This window comes from Cervus elaphus, chromosome 29, assembly GCF_910594005.1.
Source record: "Cervus elaphus chromosome 29, mCerEla1.1, whole genome shotgun sequence".
NCBI classification, from domain to species: Eukaryota; Metazoa; Chordata; class Mammalia; order Artiodactyla; family Cervidae; genus Cervus; species Cervus elaphus.
In genome coordinates this window covers 37,086,967-37,109,244 of record NC_057843.1, presented here as the reverse complement: position 1 = coordinate 37,109,244, position 22,278 = coordinate 37,086,967, and the positions used below count along the sequence as shown (strand labels likewise).

General features: G+C 36.3%; 1 protein-coding gene across 2 annotated transcripts in view; it reads left to right on the top strand.

Annotated features, from left to right (window-relative positions):
* The window catches only part of UHRF2 (ubiquitin like with PHD and ring finger domains 2), a 71,368-nt gene that overhangs the window by 44,306 nt on the left and 4,784 nt on the right, over nt 1-22,278 (top strand). For both annotated transcript variants that reach the window (XM_043890729.1, XM_043890727.1), the window contains 10 exons: nt 1,358-1,467; nt 3,325-3,511; nt 8,788-8,911; nt 9,311-9,418; nt 11,642-11,746; nt 13,595-13,701; nt 17,112-17,274; nt 17,955-18,095; nt 19,885-19,978; nt 20,306-20,463. In XM_043890729.1, coding sequence (XP_043746664.1) covers nt 1,358-1,467; nt 3,325-3,511; nt 8,788-8,911; nt 9,311-9,418; nt 11,642-11,746; nt 13,595-13,701; nt 17,112-17,274; nt 17,955-18,095; nt 19,885-19,978; nt 20,306-20,463 — 1,297 coding nt within the window. The remainder of the gene's footprint in view (nt 1-1,357; nt 1,468-3,324; nt 3,512-8,787; nt 8,912-9,310; nt 9,419-11,641; nt 11,747-13,594; nt 13,702-17,111; nt 17,275-17,954; nt 18,096-19,884; nt 19,979-20,305; nt 20,464-22,278) is intronic.

The following is a 22,278-nucleotide window of genomic DNA, read 5'->3' as shown; positions in this document are numbered from 1 at the left end:
TAGGAAAAGACAACTAAATAATTAGGTGCTTACTGATGAAAATAGACCTGTAGATGATTTTACTCAAAAAATGAACCTATTTGAGTAAACATTGAGAGAAGGGTCAGCAGTTTTATTCTGTAAAGAGCCAGATAGTGAATAGTTTAACCTTTGGCCACCAGATGGTCTCTGTCACAACTGAACTCTGCTGCTGTAGCATGAAACCGGCCATAGAGAATACATAAACGAGTAGGCATTGCTGTGTCCAGTAAAACTTTATTTTTAAAAACATGCCTCAAAGCAACGGTTTTTGACCTTTTCACCAGACCAACTACTGATTTACTGGAAACATAAATGACAGAAAAAACTGAAATAAACTTAGGGAATGTGGATATCAAAATCAAAACCATGAGAAACTGTAGGACAAATGGTGGGGGTTCGTCAACAAGTTATAAGGGAAAAGATTGGGAATTTAGTTTTTGAAACTCAGAACTATATCATATACTTAGGGAGGAAGACAGGTGAGAAGATTGAAGAAAATTAAGGTAAATATGGCTCTTGGGAGGGAGTGAAGAGGTTTTGACTTGGGAGGGAGGATGTGAAGTGCTGAGGGAGTTGATAGTGCTGTCTCTTGTCATGGTTGATTACAAGGATATGTGCCTTTTAATTGGCTAAACTATACATATATCTATAAATTTTCTGCAATTGTTTGCATTCGACATTAAAAGTTTTAAAAGAAAGGTGAAATATTTGAAAAAGTCACCAAGCAAATAGTAACCAAAAAAACCAAAGGTACACTTGTGATACAAAATGCGTTACTAGAGATAGAAAGACATTTCATAAGAACAATTAAGTATTCTTAGTCTGTATGTACCCAATAATATATCTTAAAATATAAAACAAAAGTTGATAGATTAAAAGGAGAATTATATCAATCTATAGTTACAGCAAGAAACTTTGAAGAAGTATATGCAAATAGCTATAAATATGTCTGTGAAAAATGTGACTTAGTATTTGAAAGACTTTTCTTTGTAATGAGGTCATCTGTTTACTCAGAAAAGTGCATGTTTATTGGAAATATGTTTAAATCTTTTGTTTTAATTTGGAGTATCATTTTACCTTATCTTTAAATTTACAAGATAGGTGTCTTCTCACCAAATGGTCTAAGTCTTGATTTTTTTTTTTTCCTAATATTAAACTAAAGTTACATTTTAACTTCAAATATTAATCACTGGACTTTTCCTACTGCTGGAAACAATAATTCAGTGATTAGCTACTACCCCATTTTTAGTAGTGTTCAGTGAGTTTTGAAACTGACTTTTAATTACTATTTGCATATGGTTTAGATTTTGCTGACCTTTCTTCCTTTTTTAAACAGGGGTTCTGAAGGAAAATTAAATGACTGTCAGATAAGATTCATAAATGAAATCTTCAAGATCGAGAAACCTGGAGCCCATCCTCTTTCATTGGCAGATGGAAAGTTTTTAAGTATGGATCTTTCTTACGGGCCGAGACTGCATGTATTGTTCAGGATTGCCATTTTGACTGGCCGGGGAATGACTTTTGAGGAAGCACAAAACTAAAGACCATACAAATTTATTTTCAAGACAGCCATTTTGATATAAGATCAGTTTGGTTTAATGGATTTTTCTCAAATGATAAAATTTGTTTTCAAAGACTATTTTCTCATCTTGGGATTTTATTGCCATTTTCTTGCTGTTTCCTTTATTATAGAGTCTGTCCAGATAAAAAAACCCACTTTGGTAATGTGGCCATTTAAGATTAATATTTAATAATGAGGCTTATTTTTATACTAGTAGAGCCTGAGAAGAATAATGCTGGTTGAGCCCTAAATTTCTGGGAGGTAATGGATGGTTTATGTAATGTTTATGGAATGTAGCCTCATCTCCTCATTGTGTGTAACGTAATTTCATGCAGCTAGTTGGTAACAAAGGTAGGACTGAATTCTAAGTCTTTTCCTTCATAGTTCAGTTGCTATCTTTCCAAATAGGTTACAGTGTTTCATACTCTGTTAATTCTGATTTGTGTGTGTGTGGAGAACAATTCATTGAGCTTTTGCCAGTGTCTCATATATCCTGGCAAAAGACATATTCAAGATTAAAGAGTCCTGCCTATCCTCTTCTTAACCACAGTTTTGCAGAATTAGAACAAGACAAGTCCTTTAACAGATTAATTATTAGACTTCCATGTTACTGGTTTAAGCCATACTCATTTTTTGAGACTGCAGTGCTAATACATCTAGACTTGAATTAAGAACTTTCAGGCATACTGTGTATGATTGTATGGTTATATTCTAGGAATAAGGGTACCTTGTTGAGTAAACTTATTTAATGTGACTTGCTGTCAGTAAAACACAAAAGAAAAATTGACTAGGTTTTTCTTGTGTTTTCTCTCTCAGTATATCTGCATATATATGTTCTTTGCCCAATGCTACTCATGTTCTAGCTACAACTTTGAACTCATGTGTAAGGAAACCATTTCAGAGCCACGGCCAGACTGCCATTGATCTCTCTAAACCAGAAATCTAAACATACCTTCGGCAACATGTCATTCTAGACATCTTTCTTTATCTATATAATTCATCTTGGTGTGTTTATACAGTTTTGTCTAAAAAATTTACTCTGTAGTTCCATTTTGGCTATCTCTATATTATAGTTCTTATAAATTTACCTCATTTTTCATAAAATTTATCCAACTGTTACTCTTTTGATACTTAAATTTAACTTTTGCTGTTAGCATTACTATAGACTTTTGTGTATATGTGTTCATTTTATAATTTCAAATGAATATTTTGGCAAAAAGTACTTTGGATTTAGATGGGAGAGACTGGCAGAGGACGGGTGGGCAATAAGTGGAACCTGTTAGTTGCCAGAATTCTGAACCAACTGATAAGCAAGATTAAAAAAAAGTCAACTGTTAGGTACTGTATTTACTAATAAAGAGTATGTTGGGGGCATAGCAAAACCAAAATGGATTTGCTGACTTCTAATAGGTGCACCCCTCCTAGTTTAGTCCACCTAGGGAAAGGTTTGGATCCGCAGAACAGATGTTACCTAACACTTCCATTTCGGAACAACTTTGTTCAGTTATTTCACTGGAAATTTTAATCTCTCTTATGATGCCCCATGAGTTCACTGTATAACCCCTATGCATCTTGATGCACATTTGGGGAATATTAAAGTCTTGAACTGAATTATTCTATATGGTTCTTTTTGTTTAAAAAAAAAAAAAGCTGTGTGCTATTCTCATGGGTTTTTCTTTATAAAATTCATAGACATAAAAATGATTTTAAGATTGGGCTTGCTATAATTTTGTTCTTAATAGGGAAAAATGACCCTGAATGTGACTCTTGTGGTGGAGACCCAAATAAGAAATGCCGTTCTTGCTCCTGTCATGTATGTGGTGGAAAACAGGAACCCAACATGCAAGTTCTATGTGATGAATGTAACATGGCCTATCATATTTACTGCCTGAATCCTCCCTTGGATAAGGTCCCTGAAGAGGAATACTGGTATGATTATCAGGGGATTTTTGTTGTTACTATGTAAGAACTGAATGTGCAATATGTATTTGAAGCCCCAAAAGTAGATTTCTAAAGATACAAATGTGTAAGGGGTGGATTTATTGAGAGAGATACATGTCTTCTCCTGGCAGAGATGCGGTCCATCTCAGAAGACGAGTGGCCTACATAGTATATACTGAAGTGCTTAAAATTGTATAACTAATGGTTATTTGGCATTGGTACCTTTATTCAGTTACTACAACAGCTTCTGAACTGATCTCTCACTCTGTTTTTTAATCCCTCCAGTCCTTTCTCCAATATGAGTCTGTGTTCTTTCAAAATGTGTTCTTTCAAAAATGCAAATTTGATAATTACTCCTTTGCTTCAGATGCTTTACATTACTGTAGAGAGCCTTACACAGTGTTTTTTAGTTGATTTTTCCCACTGTATCTCTTACCACTTTCCTCTTTTATTTTCCAAAGTGCTCACTAGATGACTTCATGCAATGATGAGACTTTAAATACCGAGCAAATGGCTCAGAATTTATATTTTCAGACCCAGCCTTACCTGAACTTGATGTTCCTATATTCAACTGCTTGCTTGACTAGTATTACAAAATTAGTGACTCCAAGTGGAGATCTTGATTTCCACAAACATGTCCACTGAAATCTTCCTCCTCACTCAGTCATCAGTAAATACTACCATTGTTTCATCCACCTGTTGAGGAAAAAGCTGAATTTCATTTCAATTCTCTCTTCTCCTTCGTCACATACTCTAAGATTTGCTAATATTATTGGATGTACAGTTCTACTCTCATTACCCACTTCAACCACCATCTGTACCCTGGCTCAGTTGTGTCTGATTCTACGACCCCATGGACTGTAGCCTGCCAGGCTCCTTTGTCCATGGAATTTTCCAGGCAAGAATACTGGAGTAGGTTGCCGTTTCCTTCTCTGGGATCTTTGCAACCCAAGAATTGAACCTGAGTCTCTGGCATCTCCTGCATTGACAAGTGGATTCTTGACCAGCTGGGTCACTAGGAACTCTATAGTAAATGCACAGCTAGTCTTCTTGCTTTCACATTATCTACCAGCTATCCTTCTTGCCATAGCAGCAGAATGATCTAAATCCTGAATCAGAACACTCACCTGTTTAAGACCCCTAATGTCTTCCTGTTGAATTTAGGATAAAATCTAAACCCTTGCTGTCTATGAACCAACCTCTGCCTACTTTCAGTATTCTTCAGAACATACCATTCCTTATTATGCCTCAGGACCTTTACACTTATCTCTTTGTTTGGACTCTTGATAGGTTTGGCTCTTCTAATCTCATCTGGAATAGCACTAACCATGATGTATTTCCTTTATCAGTCAGTTCAGTTCAGTTGCTCAATCATGTCCAACTCTTTGCAACCCCATGGACTGCAGCACACCAGGCCTCCCTGTCCATCACCAACTCCCGGAGTTTACTCAGACTCATGTCCATTGACTTGATGATGCCATCCAACCATTTCATCCTCTCTTGTCCCCTTCTCCTGCCTTCAGTCTTTCCCTGCATGAGGGTCTTTTCAAATGAGTCAGTTCTTCACATCAGGTGGCCAAAGTATTGGAGTTTCAGCTTCAGTTTCACTCTTTCCAATGAATATTCAAGACTGATTTCCATTAGAATGGACTGGTTGGATCTCCTTACAGTCCAAGGGACTCTCAAGAGTCTTTTCCAATATCACAGTTCAAAAGTATCAATTCTTCAGAGCTCAGCTTTCTTTCTAGTCCAACTCTCACATCCATACGTGACTGTTGGAAAAACCAAAGCTTTGACTCGATGGACCTTTGTTGGCAAAGTAATGTCTCTGCTTTTTAATAAGCTGTCTAGTTTGGTCTTAACTTACTTCCAAGGAGTAAGCGTCTTCTAATTTCATGGCTGCAGTCACCATCTGCAGTGATGTTGGAGCCCCCAAAAATAAAGTCAGCCACTGTTTCCCCATCTATTTGCCATGAAATGATGGGACCGGATGCCATGATCTTAGTTTTCTGAATGTTGAGTTTCAGCCAACTTTTTCACTCTCCTCTTCCACTTTCATCAAGAGTCTCTTTTGTTCTTCGTTTTCTGCCATAAGGGTGGTGTCATCTGCATATCTGAGGTTATTGATATTTCTCCCAGAAATCCTGATTCTAGCTTGTGCTTCATCCAGCCCAGCGTTTCCAATGATGTACTCTGCATATAAGTTAAATAAGCAGGGTGACAATACACAACCTTGACGTTCTCCTTTCCGGATTTGGAACCAATCTGTTGTTCCATATCCAGTACTAACTGTTGCTTCCTGACCTGCATACCAGTTCTCAAGAGGCAGGTCAGGTGGTCTGGTATTCCCATCTCTTTCAGAATTTTCCATGGTTTGTTGTGGTCAACACAGTCAAAGGCTTTGGCGTAGTCAATAAAGCAGAAGTAGATGTTTTTCTGGAACTCTTGCTTATTCAATGATCCATCGGATGTTGGCAATTTGATCTCTGGTTCCTCTGCCTTTTCTAAATCCAGCTTGAACATCTGGAAGTTCACAGTTCACTTGCTGTTGAAGCCTGGCTTGGAGAATTTTCAGCAATACTTTACTAGCATCTGAGATGAGTGCAATTGTGTGGTAGTTTGAACATTCTTTGGCATTGTCTTTCTTTGGGATTGGAATGAAAACTGACCTTTTCCAGTCCTGTAGCCACTGCTAAGTTTTCCAAATTTGCTGGCATATTGAGAGCAGCACTTTCACAGCATCATCTTCTAGGATTTGAAATAGCTCAACTGGAATTCCATCACCTCCACTAGCTTTGTTCATAGTGTTGCTTCCTAAGGCCCACTTGACTTTGCATTCCAGGATGTCTGGCTGTAGGTGAGTGGTCACACCATCGTGATTATCTGGGTCATGAAGATCTTTTTTGTATAGTTCTTCTGTGTATTCTTGCCACCTCTTCTTAATATCTTCTGCTTCTGTTAGGTCCATACCGCTTCTGTCCTTTATTGAGCCCATCTTTGCATGAAATATTCCCTTGGTATCTCTAATTTTTTTGAAGAGATCTCTAGACTTTCCCATTCTGTTGTTTTCCTCTATTTCTTTGCATTCATCACTGAGGAAGGCTTTCTCATCTCTTCTTGCTATTCTTTGGAACTCTGCATTCAAATGGGTATATCTTTCCTTTTCTCCTTTGCCTTTCACTTCTCTTTTCACAACTATTTGTAAGGCTCCTCAGACAACCATTTTGCTTTTATGCATTTCTTTTTATTAGGGATCGTCTTGCTCCCTGTCTCCTGTACAGTGTCACACACCTGCATCCATAGTTCTTCAGTCATTCTATCAGATCTAATCCATTGAATCTATTTGTCACTTCCAGAGTATAATCATAAGGGAGTTGATGTAGGTCATACCTGAATGGTCTAGTGGTTTTCCCTACTTTCTTCAATTTAACTGAATTTGGCAATAAGGAGTCTATGGTATGCTCCCAGTCTTGTTTTTGCTGACTATATAGAACTTCTCCATCATTGGCTGCAAAGAATATAATCAGTCTGATTTCGGTGTTGACCATCTGGTTATGTCCCTGTGTAGAGTCTTCTCTTGTGTTGTTGGAAGAGGGTGTTTGCTCTGACTAGTGCGTTCTCTCAGCAAAACTCTATTAACCTTTGCCCTGCTTCATTCTGTACTCCAAGGCCAAATTTGCCTGTTACTCCAGGTATTTCTTTTATACCATTATATTTCCCTTATAGCACGTAACCATTTTCTGAAATTGATTCCTTTTGTGTACTAGTTTTCCTTAACTATTTACAAATATTTTAATCACAAGCATTTATCCCTACCCAGTGCCAAAGTAGTGCCTGGACAAACCTGATGAAGAGATTGATCCCGGGGATGACTACAATTAGAGGAGTCTTAGATTACTCTGTGAAGTATTTATACATTCATGTTGAGGTCCTTCACTTCATCTGAAATTCCTTAACCTTACATCTTTTCTACTTTTCCAAATCACATTGTCTGAATATTTAGTCTCTGAACTCATTTTCTCATTAGAGATGATACCTGCTTTCATCATAAGATCTTTGATAAAATTATAGTTAGAAGGTTAGCATATCAGGTAAAACAGTCTTTCTTAAAACAAATTAATTTTTGGAAGTGTTTCTGCTTTCCAGATTAGTAGGGATTTTACTTGATAATATTCATTGCCTTATCATACATAATTTTGCCTTGAATTTATTTATATATCTCACTGCCCAGCTAATTTTCTCAAAGTCTGAATTGTCTACATATCTTGTCTATAGTACCAAATATAACATCTCATAATTAGGTATTCAAAATTAACTAGTGGGTATAGATGTCATCATCTTTGTGAAAATACAGAAAAAGAAATATAAGATTAATGGGTGGAATGGCAAGTTGATCTTTGGATATACCCAAAGTTTCCATTTCTTTGTGACTCAAAAATAGCCCCATTTCATTCTATATATATACTTATGCTTTGCTTTTCAGAAATGATAACAAGGCAGCTTATAATGATGTATACGTTACAGTGGCTTCCCTGGTGGCTCAGTGGTAAAGAGTCTGCCTGCCAGTGCAGGGGACACAGGTTTGATTCCTGGGTCAGGAAGATGCCCTGGAGAAGGCAATGGCAACCCACCCTGGTGTTCTTGCCTGGGAAATCCCATGGACAGAGGAACCTGGCGGGCTCTAGTCATGGGGTTTCAGAGTGGGACACAACTTAGTGACTAAACAACAACAAACAACTCAAGTTATAGTAGCATAACAACCACAAATAGGCTAAAGGATAAACAACTGTAGAGAATTAAAGTTGAGCTAGAGACAAACATCCTTGAATCTGGTATACTTGTTATAATTGGCTATAGATTCTTTACTTTGAAAATTCTAATAACCAGTTCAGATGGGGAGATATATCAGTTGCCATCATTCATTGTTCAGTCTGGAATCATCTATTCTTACCATTTTTGTTTTAATGGTAAAAAGTTCAGATGAATGATGTCTACTCTGAGAATTAGTGATAAGATCAGAGTTTATGGTGCCATTTGGATTGGACAGCCTTGTTTGGCTTGTGCACTGAATTTGATAATAAAATATTAAGTTCTCTAAAAGAATGGCAGACTTAATCATGTAAATATTTTGGAAAGTTTAGTACTGAAATGCCCACTGAAACTCTAATATACACCAAGTATTACACATCTTAAAAATTAAACTAGAAAGGCCATATTTGTTATTGACGTTACTATAATATTATCAAAATTCTCTTTTTTTAAAGGTATTGTCCTTCCTGTAAAACTGATTCTAGTGAAGTTGTAAAGGCTGGTGAAAGGCTCAAGATGAGTAAAAAGAAAGCCAAGATGCCATCAGCTAGTACTGAAAGCCGAAGAGATTGGGGCAGGGTAAAGAAGGAAGTCTTTCTCTTCCTAGCTATAATGTTTATAACTATAATGCAAGTTATAATGTTTCGATTCCAGTAGTAGTAATGGTATAAGTGATAATCTGAAATGCTAACAAATGACAATATTGATTAATCATATATATTGTTAGGATGTGCCTGATGGCCCAGTGGTTAAGACTCTGCTCTTCCACTGCAGAGGGTGTGAATTCGATCCCTGGTTGGGGAACTAAGATCCTGCATGCTGAGCAGTGTGGCCCCCAAAAAAGGAAAAAAAAAAAAAGTTAAATATTAATCACATAAATTGTAGGGTTTTATTTTATCTGCATTTTATGGGGATTAAGGGCTTTCTTTAAGATTTAAAATAACTGATTTCTCAAACAACTTGTTTGGTACCTTGCAGGGAATGGCCTGTGTTGGTCGCACTAGAGAATGTACTATTGTTCCTTCCAATCATTATGGACCTATTCCTGGAGTTCCTGTTGGATCAACTTGGAGATTTAGAGTTCAGGTATGTTTTAGATTGGCTTAGTCAAAAGAGTAAAATTGGGTATACCTCACATTATAGCGGTGTTAATGTCAGTTGATTCTAAGTGAACTGATGTAGGTAGTATCATATGGCATTCACTTGTTAAAATGAACGATTTCCTGTAGGATGATTAGGCACTTCCTCATAACTTAGCAGACAGAGGAACATGACATCATGGACTTGGGCATTATCTAAGCCTTTGTATCACTTTGTTTTATTTTTCTGTTATTGTTATAGTAGTTAAAGTTATTATTCATTATTCTGAAAAATAGGCATTTAGTTTAACAAGTACTGTGTTTTTTACAAATGGAAAGTTTTTGGCAACACTTTGTCCAACAGGTCTATTGGTGCCATTTTTCTGATAGCATTTTTAAATTAAGATATGTACATTTTTTGGACATAATGCTATCAAGCACTTAAGACTACAATATAGTATAAATAGTAAATATATGTACTGGGAACCCAGAAAATTCGTGTGGCTTGTTCTGTTGTGATATTCACTTTACTACAGTGATCTGGAACCAGACCTGAAATATCTCTGAGGTATGCCTGTACAATCATATTTATTTTTTATACTATGCATTATTGATAATATTTATATATAAAATAAGTTATAAAATACACTTGACTTCAGTCACTCAGTTGAGTCCGACTCTTTGCAACCCCATGGACTGCAGCATGCCAGGCTTCCCTGTCCATTGTTCTTTGGTTATTTTTTTTGTTTTTAATTTTTTTCCTTTTTGTATACCTATCATTCGTTCCCCAATTCTAAAATCCTCATTAATATGGTCTAAGATGACTTTGAAGCCGTTGACTTGAGTAACTAGAAGGATAGATTTGCAGTTTAGGAAATAGGGACGATTCAGCACAGATTTATTTTGGGGGTTGTTCGTGAAGCTGAGAATCAGATGGTCCTTGCTTCTAAAATACTTGGTGTTTCCAAGGCCTAAATCCAGGTTCTGTTGTTTTTTATCAACTTCTCATTGACTTATAATATACCTCTTTACCCAGCCCACTGTACAGTCTTGGATTTCAGTTTGCTTTACTCTGAGAACAGTTGTGTAATAAACAAATGAATCAGAATACTTCTTTTGGGGAGTTTGAAGTACATGAAGAAGTGACACTTAGTTTAAGTGAGCCAGAATTAAAGGTATATGGGGAAATGTAGTAAGCCCATTGTAATAAACTAAAAATGAGTGCTATGTTTGAGTATTACGGAGTAATTGGACTCAGATGTATAAACTCCATAAAGAAGAAACTGGATATAAGGATGAGAAAGTAGGTAGGAGCCCATTTGAGAGAAGGTAACATATAATACTTAACTTGGGCTTGATCTACTATTACGACCATTTAATACATGTTAAGCAGTTGAAAATTAAAAGCAGATTTGTTCTTAAAAGGGTTATTCTGTTTGTGACGGGTAGCAGGAATTTGAAGGAACAAAGCTGGAGGCAGTAAAAAAGGGTATGTTTTAAGTATTTATGACTCAAATTAGAATTATATCAGTGACTGTGGAAAATGATGGATTTGAGAAGATTAGGAAATCAAATCAGCAATGTTTACAACCAGATGGGTTTGAAGAATACAGACAAATGAGGCTGAAATGACTGTTGTCTGTCTGACTTGACTGGGCTTCCCTGGTGGTTCAAATGGTAAAGAATCTGCCTGCAATGCAGGAGACGTGGGTTCAATCCCTGGGTCGGGAAGATCCCCTGGAGAAGGGAATGGCAACCTACTCCAGTATTCTTGGCTGGAGGATTCTATGGACTGAAGAGCCTGGTGGGCTACAGTCCATGGGTCGCAGAGTCAGACATGACTGAGCGACTAACAATTTCTCTTTGATTTGACTAGGGAACAGTACCATAATGAAGGATGAGAAATGAGAAGAGGAGTTCTGGAAAACTGATAGTAAATTATTTTTCACCTAAATTGAGCTGGAATTACCAATAGCACAGGATGATGATTATTTTAATAGTTACTTTGAAACTCAAAATTCTAGGCCTGAGCAGTTTTACGAGTCATTACTTAAGTACCTGAGGAATATATAGTTGGGGAGAAGTAAAGTCTGAGCAAAACGTAGAATTCTGGGTGACATTCGGTTCTTAGTTGGAAGCTTTTAGGATACAGTAACATATGTGAAACCATTTTGTAAGTGTAACTTAATGAACTGTTTGAAGGTATTTTGAGTCTCATTTGATGTTATAGGTGAGCGAAGCGGGTGTCCATAGACCCCATGTTGGTGGAATTCATGGTCGGAGTAATGATGGTGCTTACTCTCTTGTCCTGGCTGGTGGATTTGCGGATGAAGTAGTAAGTCATGATGCAACCTTGTTCTTTAGAACCTGTCTTAATTATTCAGTAAAATACAGAAGCTTTGTCCAGGATAAATCCCATCTCTTTTAGCATCACTTTTGTGTTGAAGTGGTCAGTTCTATACAAGTAACATAGTCAATCAGTCAGCGTCTTTAATCATTGCATGTGCTGATTACTGCAGTGAAAATAGTCACATTTTCTTTAGAGCTCATTTTAATTTGGGCATAATTGTAGATTGACATGTAGCATTAGAAATAATACAGAAATGTCTGTGCTCAATTTCAGCCAACGATAACATCTTGCAAAACTATAGCCCAATATCATAACCAGGATACTGACACTGCTACACATTCAGGACACTGAACATTTTCCTTACTTCAAGGGTCCCTCACATTGCCCTTTTTTAGCCACCATACTATTTCTGCGTTCCCAATACCCCTTAACTCTAGACAACCACTAATTTGTTGTCCATTTCTATAATTTTGTCACTTAAAAATTTTTTATAAATGGAATCATATAGTGTATAATCTTTGGGATTGGCTTTATTCAGTCAGCCTAATCCTCACTGTGGCATGTGTCAATAGTTCATTCCTTTCTGTTGCTCAGTAGTGTTCCATTGATAATAGGTGTATCACAGTGTAACCATTCACCCACTGCAGCAAGTGAACATTTGTGTACAGGGGGTTTTGTGTGTATAAATATGAGTGTTTGTTTCTTTGGGATAAATCCCCAGAAGTATAATTGCTGGGTTGTATGGTAGTTGCATGATTAGTTATTTAAGAAACTGCTCGCCCCTCAAAAAAATGGTGAGGAAAAAAAAAACTGCCAAACTGCCATTGTGAAGTCAAAACAGATACCATCTGGAAGACCGTATCTGATCAATTTAAGAAGTATTCTGGAATTTTTAATATGTACTTTTTATTAGACTTTCTTCAAATGATGTATACACTGAAGATGAATTCCTTAATGCCTTATTCCTTAAAATATAAACCTCAGTGTTGAATCAACAAAGTGTTTAACCCAAACCTCAGTTTGGATATGCAAAGGGTCCCTAAAGTTTTGGGACATATAAAAACACTTAAAATCATGAAATTTTAGTTCTGATTCTTAGTCCAAAGGAAAAATTAGATGAAAAACTTTTATTACAAGCAAGAATGAAGTAAAAATAGTCATCATATTCAGTCTGAATTAATTAAAATAATCTTGCATTGAAGAACCACTATTAAGATAGAGTTAGTAGAAGTAATTTACATACTGATGGTTTTCTTCGTTTAAGTACTGAATCAGGTAGAAACTTAACAATAGCAATATAAATTTGTAGTTAAATTCTTTTCTAACTTTCTTCTTAATTATATGCAGTTGTCTTACCCAAATATAACCTGGGTAAACGCATAGATTTTGAAATGTGAGGAACTTACAGTGCTATTAGGATTGTGGTGTAGATTGCTGTTGAGAAATCAGTTTTGGAATATTTATTAAAATGATGCCCTGTAAAGAACCTACATAGTATTGATAAATTTATTTTAATAACATTGAATTAAATTAATATTCCCAACCTATAAGACCTTATTTTGTAACATTCTATAGATTATTTGTATATCACAAGAATAGTTATATCTGGAGGCGTTGGAAGCTATAATATTGAAATGAAATCTTTAGATCAAGTGATACAGCTTGAAGGTATATTACACACAAGACTATATTTGAATTTTCCCTTATTTTGGTAGATACATTGAGAGAACATGTCAGCTTATAATATCCTAACCAAAGTTCTGGCTATGAAATAGGAATTGGTAAAATCATACCTGGATTTAGATGTTTAATGCCAAAAATGTTCTTCTGCAGGACCGAGGTGATGAATTCACATACACTGGGAGTGGTGGTAAAAATCTTGCTGGTAATAAAAGAATTGGTGCACCATCGGCTGATCAAACATTAACAAACATGAACAGGTACTCTTTATTGTTGGAGTTTATAAAAACTGTTTAGAATTTGGGCTTTGTATTAACAGTTGGACTATAGGACTATAATTTATAACTTACACTGTAGAGAAGAATCCTAAAGTGTAAGTTAATATAGCTAAAATAAGAATCTTATTACCTGATTAATATAAATTAATTATAAATAAGTATTATATAAATACTTATAAGCTTTCTAACTTATTTTTAGTATTATTCTTTTTTAAATGACATAATTCCCAGTCTTAATACATGTGCTTTGCACTTGGAAACATGTTGAAAACTTTGAAGAAAAGAAACCCATATAATTTAAGTGAAATTAAGGGCAAGGTGGCTTGCCTACTATCGCATAGGTCAGAGTTTTGTTCTATTAAACACAAATTTATCTTTTAAAGTGACAAACTTCTTATTAGAAGAGACTAATGTGATTAGGGTTATGTTTAGGAGCCACATTTATGTGCATGAAACATCAGATAACTTAATCAGAACTACACAAGGTGCTTTTAGAATTTATAATGTCTTTTAAGTGTTTAAAAAAAAAAAGAATCATTATGAAAGAGCCGCCTTGTGCCAGCTTTATCCTATAGAAGAATTTATGATGGTCCAGCTTCCATGGGAATAGAAAGTTTAACTTCAAATGTTTTATTTTGTAAATGCATGCTAGCACCAGAAATAGATTAAGTGACCCAAACCATCAGATAGCAGTGACCATGTTGTAACTTGTCATAGTGAAAATTTTGCAATGATAAAGTTGAAGTTTTTGTATTTTATTATTAAGAATATTTTGTGGGATATTAAATAAAAGTGAGTTTCAAAAAAAAAAAAAGTGAGTTTCGCTTTCCTGAGTCTAAATCACTCAGTTTTAAGTAGTGTGCCCTTAATTTCTGATTACTGTGTAAAGAATATACTTTGTGGTTTCAAGACTTTTGTTGTGTACCAAGTTATATAGAATCTGTTTTTATGTCTTCCTTCTATATTATTTCTGACAGTAGGATTATTATATTGAACCAGCAGAGGAGACAGGTCAGATTTGCTGGTGAAAACATTGTTGAGGTAGAAGTCTAGTACCTATGCAGTCTTTCTCTAATGAGGAAGCAATTCTTTAGGAGGAATGATCTTAAAAAGAATTAGAAATATTTTGATGTGTATTGTCAGTGTATCTTGAATTTGCAAAAGGGCTTTTTTTAATAATAAGGTTATTTGACTTAAATGAAACTTCCTTTGTAACTACCTGCACTTGTACATGAGATTTTCTTTTCAAGCTTGGAAGAATCTAATAAGTATACCCTGTTTATCTTGTGTTACAATCTCAGAAAATAATTGATAGACAGTAAAAATGTCTATATTAATAAGGAAGGTAGTGAAAATGAAATAGTAACTCAGAACAATTCAGGATTAACTTATCACAGAGATGCTAACATTTCTTCAGTTAATTTATACACTAAGCTGTGCTTATGCCTTGTGATTGTAAAGACCTCTTAGGCAAAGATACCTATGTGTCTTAACTATAAACATGAAAAGTGAAGTAAAAGACCCTTAGCTTTAACCCATAGTATATTCTTTCCTGGAGGGTATATGGTCTAATTCCTTTTTGCTTCTCTACTGAGAGGTAGTTTGATACCTGCTCCTTGCTTTTAAGAAGTTTGTTGCTATTTCTTCTCAGCTCTTCCTCTTTATGAAACTGAAAAGGGCAGCAGGTAACCTGACCATCCTCTATCTGGACGATTAGGGGCAACCGATTGAGCTGTGGACAGAGTAATGGAAAGCCTTTTGTTTTGCCTAGTTTCATCCTCTTGGACTCTTTACACAGACATGAACAGACTACACACTTACATGAAACTGGAAGTGAGTTAATAATGCCAGTTAGTGGTGGCATTCATTATGACGGAAGGTACCTGTGGCACCAAAGCATTCTACTCATTAACAGGAAGATAGTACATATCTCTATCTCAGTTCTTTTAGGGGATGAAGTATGTGTATCTCAGTAGATATTCCATAAATAATACCAACGCTGGAGTTGATGGCTACAGTTTCTTCTACCTGACAGAGTTTTAATGCATTTCCCATTTGAGATTGTAACCAAAAAAAAAAAACTTGATGAGCTTTAATGACACCTAAAAAAATTTTTTTAACAAAACACTTAAGTTCATTTACTTTAACTATGATAGAGATTATAATTAGTCATTTAGTCTTAAAATTTTTTTTTTGAGCCTGCATAAAAAGAACTATACCCTGGAAAAAAGTATTTTGTTCATATCTGATTTTACCAGATTTCAGGGGAGGGTGTCTGTATATATTTTTTTAACCTTAAGTGTTCTCAGTGGATTCTTTACACTTAAGTTAGAATACACGTGTCTTACAGAAGGAATCCTCAACCTCACGGATCTCATGCCTGATGATCTGAAGGTGGAGCTGATGTGATAATAATAGAAATAAAGTGTGCAATAAATGGAATGTGCTTGAATCATCCTGAAACTATCCTCCCCCAACCCCATTCCATGGGAAAATTGTGTCCCATGAAATGGGTCTCTAGTGCCAAAGAGGTTGGCTACCACTATCTTAGAGAAAAAATACTAACTTTAAATAGTTCTAGTTTGTCTTTTGAAGGGCAGGACTATATTTCCCCAAGAAAGATCTTCTAACATCTAATAACCTTACTGATTAGTTACTACTAGATGAGTACATATTAAGGAAGGTTCAGCTAAATCAAGTGCCGCTTCCAGCTCAGTGTTCCTCCTCGTTCATGTGTCATCAGTAAAATGTAGTGATCTTGAGCAGCCAAAAATCTTTATTGTCATGATTGAGCACAGGTATTTGAATGCTTCAGTTTTATTTAAACTTATCTTTTTACTGGAAATCTTTAAAGGATATCTTCATATTAAATTTGTTCTTTATTATCTTCTAAACTTTAAGGAATCTCTGTCTAGAATATGGAAAGTAGACCAAGAAAGGTCATTTGTACCTTGCAGACAAATTTATTTTTCTGGATTTCTTTCTACATTATTCCAACAGTTTACCTTATTCCCTTATCAAAAATAATGATTACAGCAGTCAACTTGCTTTAGTTTTCCAACTTTCTCCCTCCCCTCAACAACGTTATTTAAAGAAAATTCCATGTATTTCTAGTTGTTTTCTATTATACGTGGCACAGATGTTATTACTTTCAGAAGAACCCTACAGGCTATCTGAGAACCAATCCCCTGGCTTGGGGGTGACATCAGAAAACTGATTTGTCTTCTCTGCTGGTGGGGGAAAGCATAATCCTATTATCTGGAATAATATGGAAAGAATCATAGAATCTTAACCATCAGGTAAGGCATAATTCACCTTTTAAGTTAGCTAATGATGTGATTATATACTTGAAGAAAGATTACTTGGTATAAAGACTTTGTTTTATTTTTTAGGGCATTGGCCCTAAACTGTGATGCTCCATTGGATGATAAAATTGGAGCAGAGTCTCGGAATTGGAGAGCTGGTAAGCCAGTCAGAGTGATACGCAGTTTTAAAGGGAGGAAGATCAGCAAATATGCTCCTGAAGAAGGCAACAGATATGATGGCATTTATAAGGTGCTCTATCTGGCATGACATCTTGCTAGTCATTCTTCCTGGGCTTTCAAGACAGGGTTGCCACAGGGAACCGCTCTACTGTGGGTGGGCTAAAGGAAACAATAGACCTTCTTAGTTGGTCTTTCTCCTTTTTCTAGAAATAAAACATGCACAAAACGAGCTCTTAATTTTGATGCTTGTCTTTTAAGACTTACCTGAAGTACCTAAAGGCAGAGTTATATTTGGGGTTAAGCTTTTTATAAGTGATACACTCTTATGATAAAACTGTTCAAATAATTTGGCCGTTGTAAATATTGGATTCTTATATCGTCCAGAATGATTCTAACTGTAATAGATTTTTCAAAGTAGAGCACATTATAATTTTAAAATAGGGTGCATTCTTTGTTTTAAAAATGAAGGTATCTACTGCCACCATTTTAATCTACTATGTAAAATTATATTGATGAGCATAATCTTGCTACAACTTGAAATTTATAGCAGTCTGCCCTTATGGGAATTATCATAATTAGGAAATAAAGTCAAAACAATATTTTAGTGCATACTTTTTACTTAATATTCCAGCAAAGCCAGTATCTTTCAAAGTTGCATTTAGTTCTGCCAAGTTTACTTAAAACACTAACATGACATTATGAATAAGTCTAAACTGTACATCTCAAACTAGCTGAAATATTATGATTTAGGTGGTGAAATACTGGCCAGAGATTTCATCAAGCCATGGATTCTTGGTTTGGCGCTATCTTTTAAGGAGAGATGATGTTGAGCCTGCTCCGTGGACCTCAGAAGGAATAGAACGGTCAAGGAGACTATGTCTACGTTTACAGGTTAGATTACGTTTGTCTAGGCTACATGTATATTCATTAAAACGTATGCCTGTGTACTATCTGTGTGCCTTAACACTGGATATAACCCACAGCAGTTGGTCAGTGGACTGTAAGGGGTGAGGAATGAGATCACACAAGTATAGGAAAGGAAAAGAAGTAAAAAAGCAGCCTCCTAGGTATCAGACTGCCCTAAGACCAAGAATTGTGCTTGGGGAAAACTGGGCTTGACAATGAAAAGGAAAATACATTTGACCCTTGAACACCACAGGCTTGACCTACCTGGGTCCACTTACACACAGATTTTTTTCAGTAGCAAATATTGTAGTACATTTCTGCTGTTGGTTAAATCCCCAGATGCAGAGGGCCAACCATAAGGTACACAGGAATTTTTGACTTCTGTACAATTGGCCCAACCCTAACTTCCTGCATTGTTTAAGGGTCAACTGTATTTCCAATTCACTCTGGACTTTAAGCATGAGGGAAAGGGATACCTGAAATTGAGGTATAGGAGGCTTGAGAAGGGAAGTTTTATCCTAGAGGGCACAGGGGGTGTGTCTCTGGTAGGGGAAGGGGGGAGGTGGCTTATAAGAGTGGTCTGCTTTCTACCCTTCTCACTTTTCCTCACCCCTTTTCTCTCTTCCCCCTCCAAGCTGCTTCCTTGTCCTGTCACCACCTTTAGTGCTTTGCCTTTTTTTTTCTCTTTGCCCATGCTCAGCTGTTAACCCATGTAAGACTTTGTTAGTTTTGTGTGCATAATGGATGGTATGGCTACATTCCCCCTCCACTGCCTATACACCCTAGACTCTGTCCCTGACACTGACTTCAGAGCATGGTTTGAGTTTATCCTCCATCATTGCCCATCACTGTGCTTCTCGTAAAGACTACCAGCTTTGTCATTTCCCCTGGCTCTGCCCACACTGCATGTGTAGGGGCTGAACTATGGGCAAGTGTCTGACCACCCAGGCAGGTGAGTGTGTCTCTTCTAGTGCAAGTCTGTTTTTTTGTTGTGTTTTTTTCTTTTTAAACTCATGGAATTGTTTAAATGAGATCCGTCAGCTGCTAAAATAACTGGCAAAATCATTCCTTTTATAACTAAATATTTTTAAAACCTATTGTTAAATCCATTTTCAGAAGATTTTTTTTCAGGTCTACTGTTCAGCAGAGCAGTATTCTAGATAGGTTAACTGTGAAACAGTTGAACAGAAAGAAGCATGTAAGCCAGTCAGCTATGATAAGTTAATATCATTGAGATTTGTAACATTTTGAGCTTTAAATATGAGTGTTATCACAAAGCATGTCCAAAAAAGTGTATAGCCAATAAAACACAAGGGTAATTGGGTAGAATTTATTCCTTAAAGTCTTACCTTTTAGTTGATAAAGAGTTTGGTAATGTAGTGGCTTTAGGTCTTCTAAAAGCTCTCCTGCCTCACCCTATCTGCCTGTTAATTTTAGGAGACAGAAACTTACCTTTCTATCTAATTCTACATTTTTCCTCAAACTTTTTAAGCCCCTTAGTCACAACTTGTAAACTGTTCTTTTCTCTTTTCAGTCTGAAACTAAAATCATGACGTTATAAAATGGAATATCTTAACAGTCAAAACTATATAGTCTTACACTGAATTGGGGGATTTTTAATAATCTTTTGTCCTTTGAATTCTGTTTCTTTCGATGTCTGTGCCATTTATATAAATCCTTTTAACTTAGGGAAAGTATAGATCCCTCCCCATTTTTCTTTAACCTCTCTTCTCTATGAAGGTTAAATCTACATTGCACTTTTTCCCCTCATCAGTATCCAGTAGGTTACCCTTCTGATAAGGAAGGGAAGAAGACTAAAGGACAGTCAAAGAAGGCCAGAGGAACCTCAAAAAGGCCATCTGCAGATGGTAGGTAATGATCTAAGGACTTAAATACAAATAACTTAGTTTTTTATAAAGGGAAATATTAAGAGTAAGTTGAAAACTCATAAGAAATGAAAAGAAAAAGGGTTTGTGTGTGTGTGTGTGTATGGTGGGGGTGGAGTGGGGTGGAGTGGGGTGGGATATTTGTGTATTTGAAAAATGTCAGAGCCTAAACTGCAAAGTATCCTAAACTATGGGAAAGTTAGATGCTGCTTTATGCTTGTTATCTTCATGCTAAGCATAATTGGTGCCAATTAACTCTTCTGCTTAGAACCACTTGTAGTCTGCTGATATATTTTTAAATAAATCTAGATGATTGTCCAAGTGCCTCCAAAGTCCTCAAACCATCAGATTCAGCAGAAGCAGTTGAGGCTTTCCAACTAACACCTCAACAGCAACATCTAATCAGAGAAGATCATCAAAACCAGAAGCTATGGGATGAAGTTCTTGCATCTCTTGTGGAAGGACCAGTATGTAAAGATTTTTTAAAAGAGTTTCTAATATTAACAAATGATGAGAAATAATTTCCCTATGAATTATCATTTTCACAAGGCAGTTAAAACTTGATCATTTTATCCAGGCTTCTCACTCAGTGCTCCTTTCAGAAATGCGGCAACACTAAAATGCTTTTAAGTTGATTTTAGGCCTCTTAGATGTTGGTTTTTTGACCATTTTGTGCTTAAACTGTGTGAGGTACTGTTCATAGGTAGAACTTTCAGTTGTGGAACACATTCAGTTTAATCTAAAACGCATCAGGAAAGTTTTTTTCAAAGTTACCTAATAGAATAAGTCTTAAGCAGTTCAGCACAATTTTCAGTGCTCATATGTTCAGCCTAGGAGTAAGATAAAAAGCAGCATTTAAGTATTTCCTATGTTTTTGATTTTTTTGTTTTCTTTGATAATCATAACATTTTAAAGTGAAAAGGAATTTCAAGTTTAACTGATGTTTGGGTTTTGTGTTAAGCTGTATTTTGCAATGAATTTTTATTATCAAATCCCAGAAGGTAAAGGTTCCAAATGTAAATTGTCTCTTCATTCTTGGCTCACTGCTTTTGTCTGTCAGTTTGCTTATAAATTTGATTCTTCAACTTTCTTAGTTATTAGCCCTTTGTCAGGTGTAGTACATTACTCTTCTGTTTCCTTTCCTTCAAAGTATGTGATGTGTGGGTGTTGTGGGTGAACTCTAGTAACCTCTCTTGAAATTCCATTTGATCACGTTTTAGTAGTTTCTTCCTGCCTATGTTTTCTTCATTTTCTGAGGGCATTGGCCAGAACTTCTGTGTGTTTGAAACAGGGTTAATGCATATCTTATATGTGCCTTTTATGTGGATTTAGAGGAAACTCTCATATTTTTTGTGTTGCTTTTATTTATGGAAAAATCTTCCTGGTAACTATTTTTAGGCTAAGGAATAAATCAGTTCAGTTCAGTTTCATCGCTCAGTCGTGTCCGACTTTTTGCGACCCCATGAACTACAGCACTCCAGGCCTCCCTGTCCATCACCAACCCCCAGAACCTACCCAAACTCATGTCCATTGAGTCGGTGATGCCATCAACCATCTCATCCTCTGTCATCCCCTTCTCTTCCTGCCCTCAATCTTTCCCAGCATCAGGGTCTTTTCAGATGAGTCTGCTCTTCATATCAGATGGCCAAGGTATTGGAATTTCAGCTTCAACATCAGTCCTTCCAGTGAACACCCAGGACCGATCTCCTTTAGGATGGACTGGTTGGATCTCCTTGCAGTCCAAGGGACTCTCAAGAGTCTTCTCCAACACCACAGTTCAAAAGCATCAATTCTTCAGTGCTCAGCTTTCTTTACAGTCCAACTCTCACATCCATACATGACCACTGGAAAAACCATAGCCTTGACTAGACGGACCTATGTTGGCAAAGTAATGTCTCTGCTTTTTAATATGCTGTCTAGGTTGGTCATAACTTTTCTTCCAAGGAATAAGCATCTTTTAATTTCATGGCTGCAGTCACCATCTGCAGTGATTTTGGAGCCCCCCCAAAAATAAAGTCAGCCACTGTTTCCACTGTTTCCCCATCTATTTGCCATGAATTGATGGGACCGGATGCCATGATCTTAGTTTTCTGAATGTTGAGTTTTAAGCCAACTTTTTCACTCTCCTCTTTCACTTTCATCAAGAGATTCTTTAGTTCTTCTTCACTTTCTGCCATAAGGGTGGTGTCATCTGTATATCTGAAGTTTTTGATATTTCTCCCGGCAATCTTGGTTCCAGCTTGTGCTTCTTCCAGCCCAGCATTTCTCATGATGTACTCTGC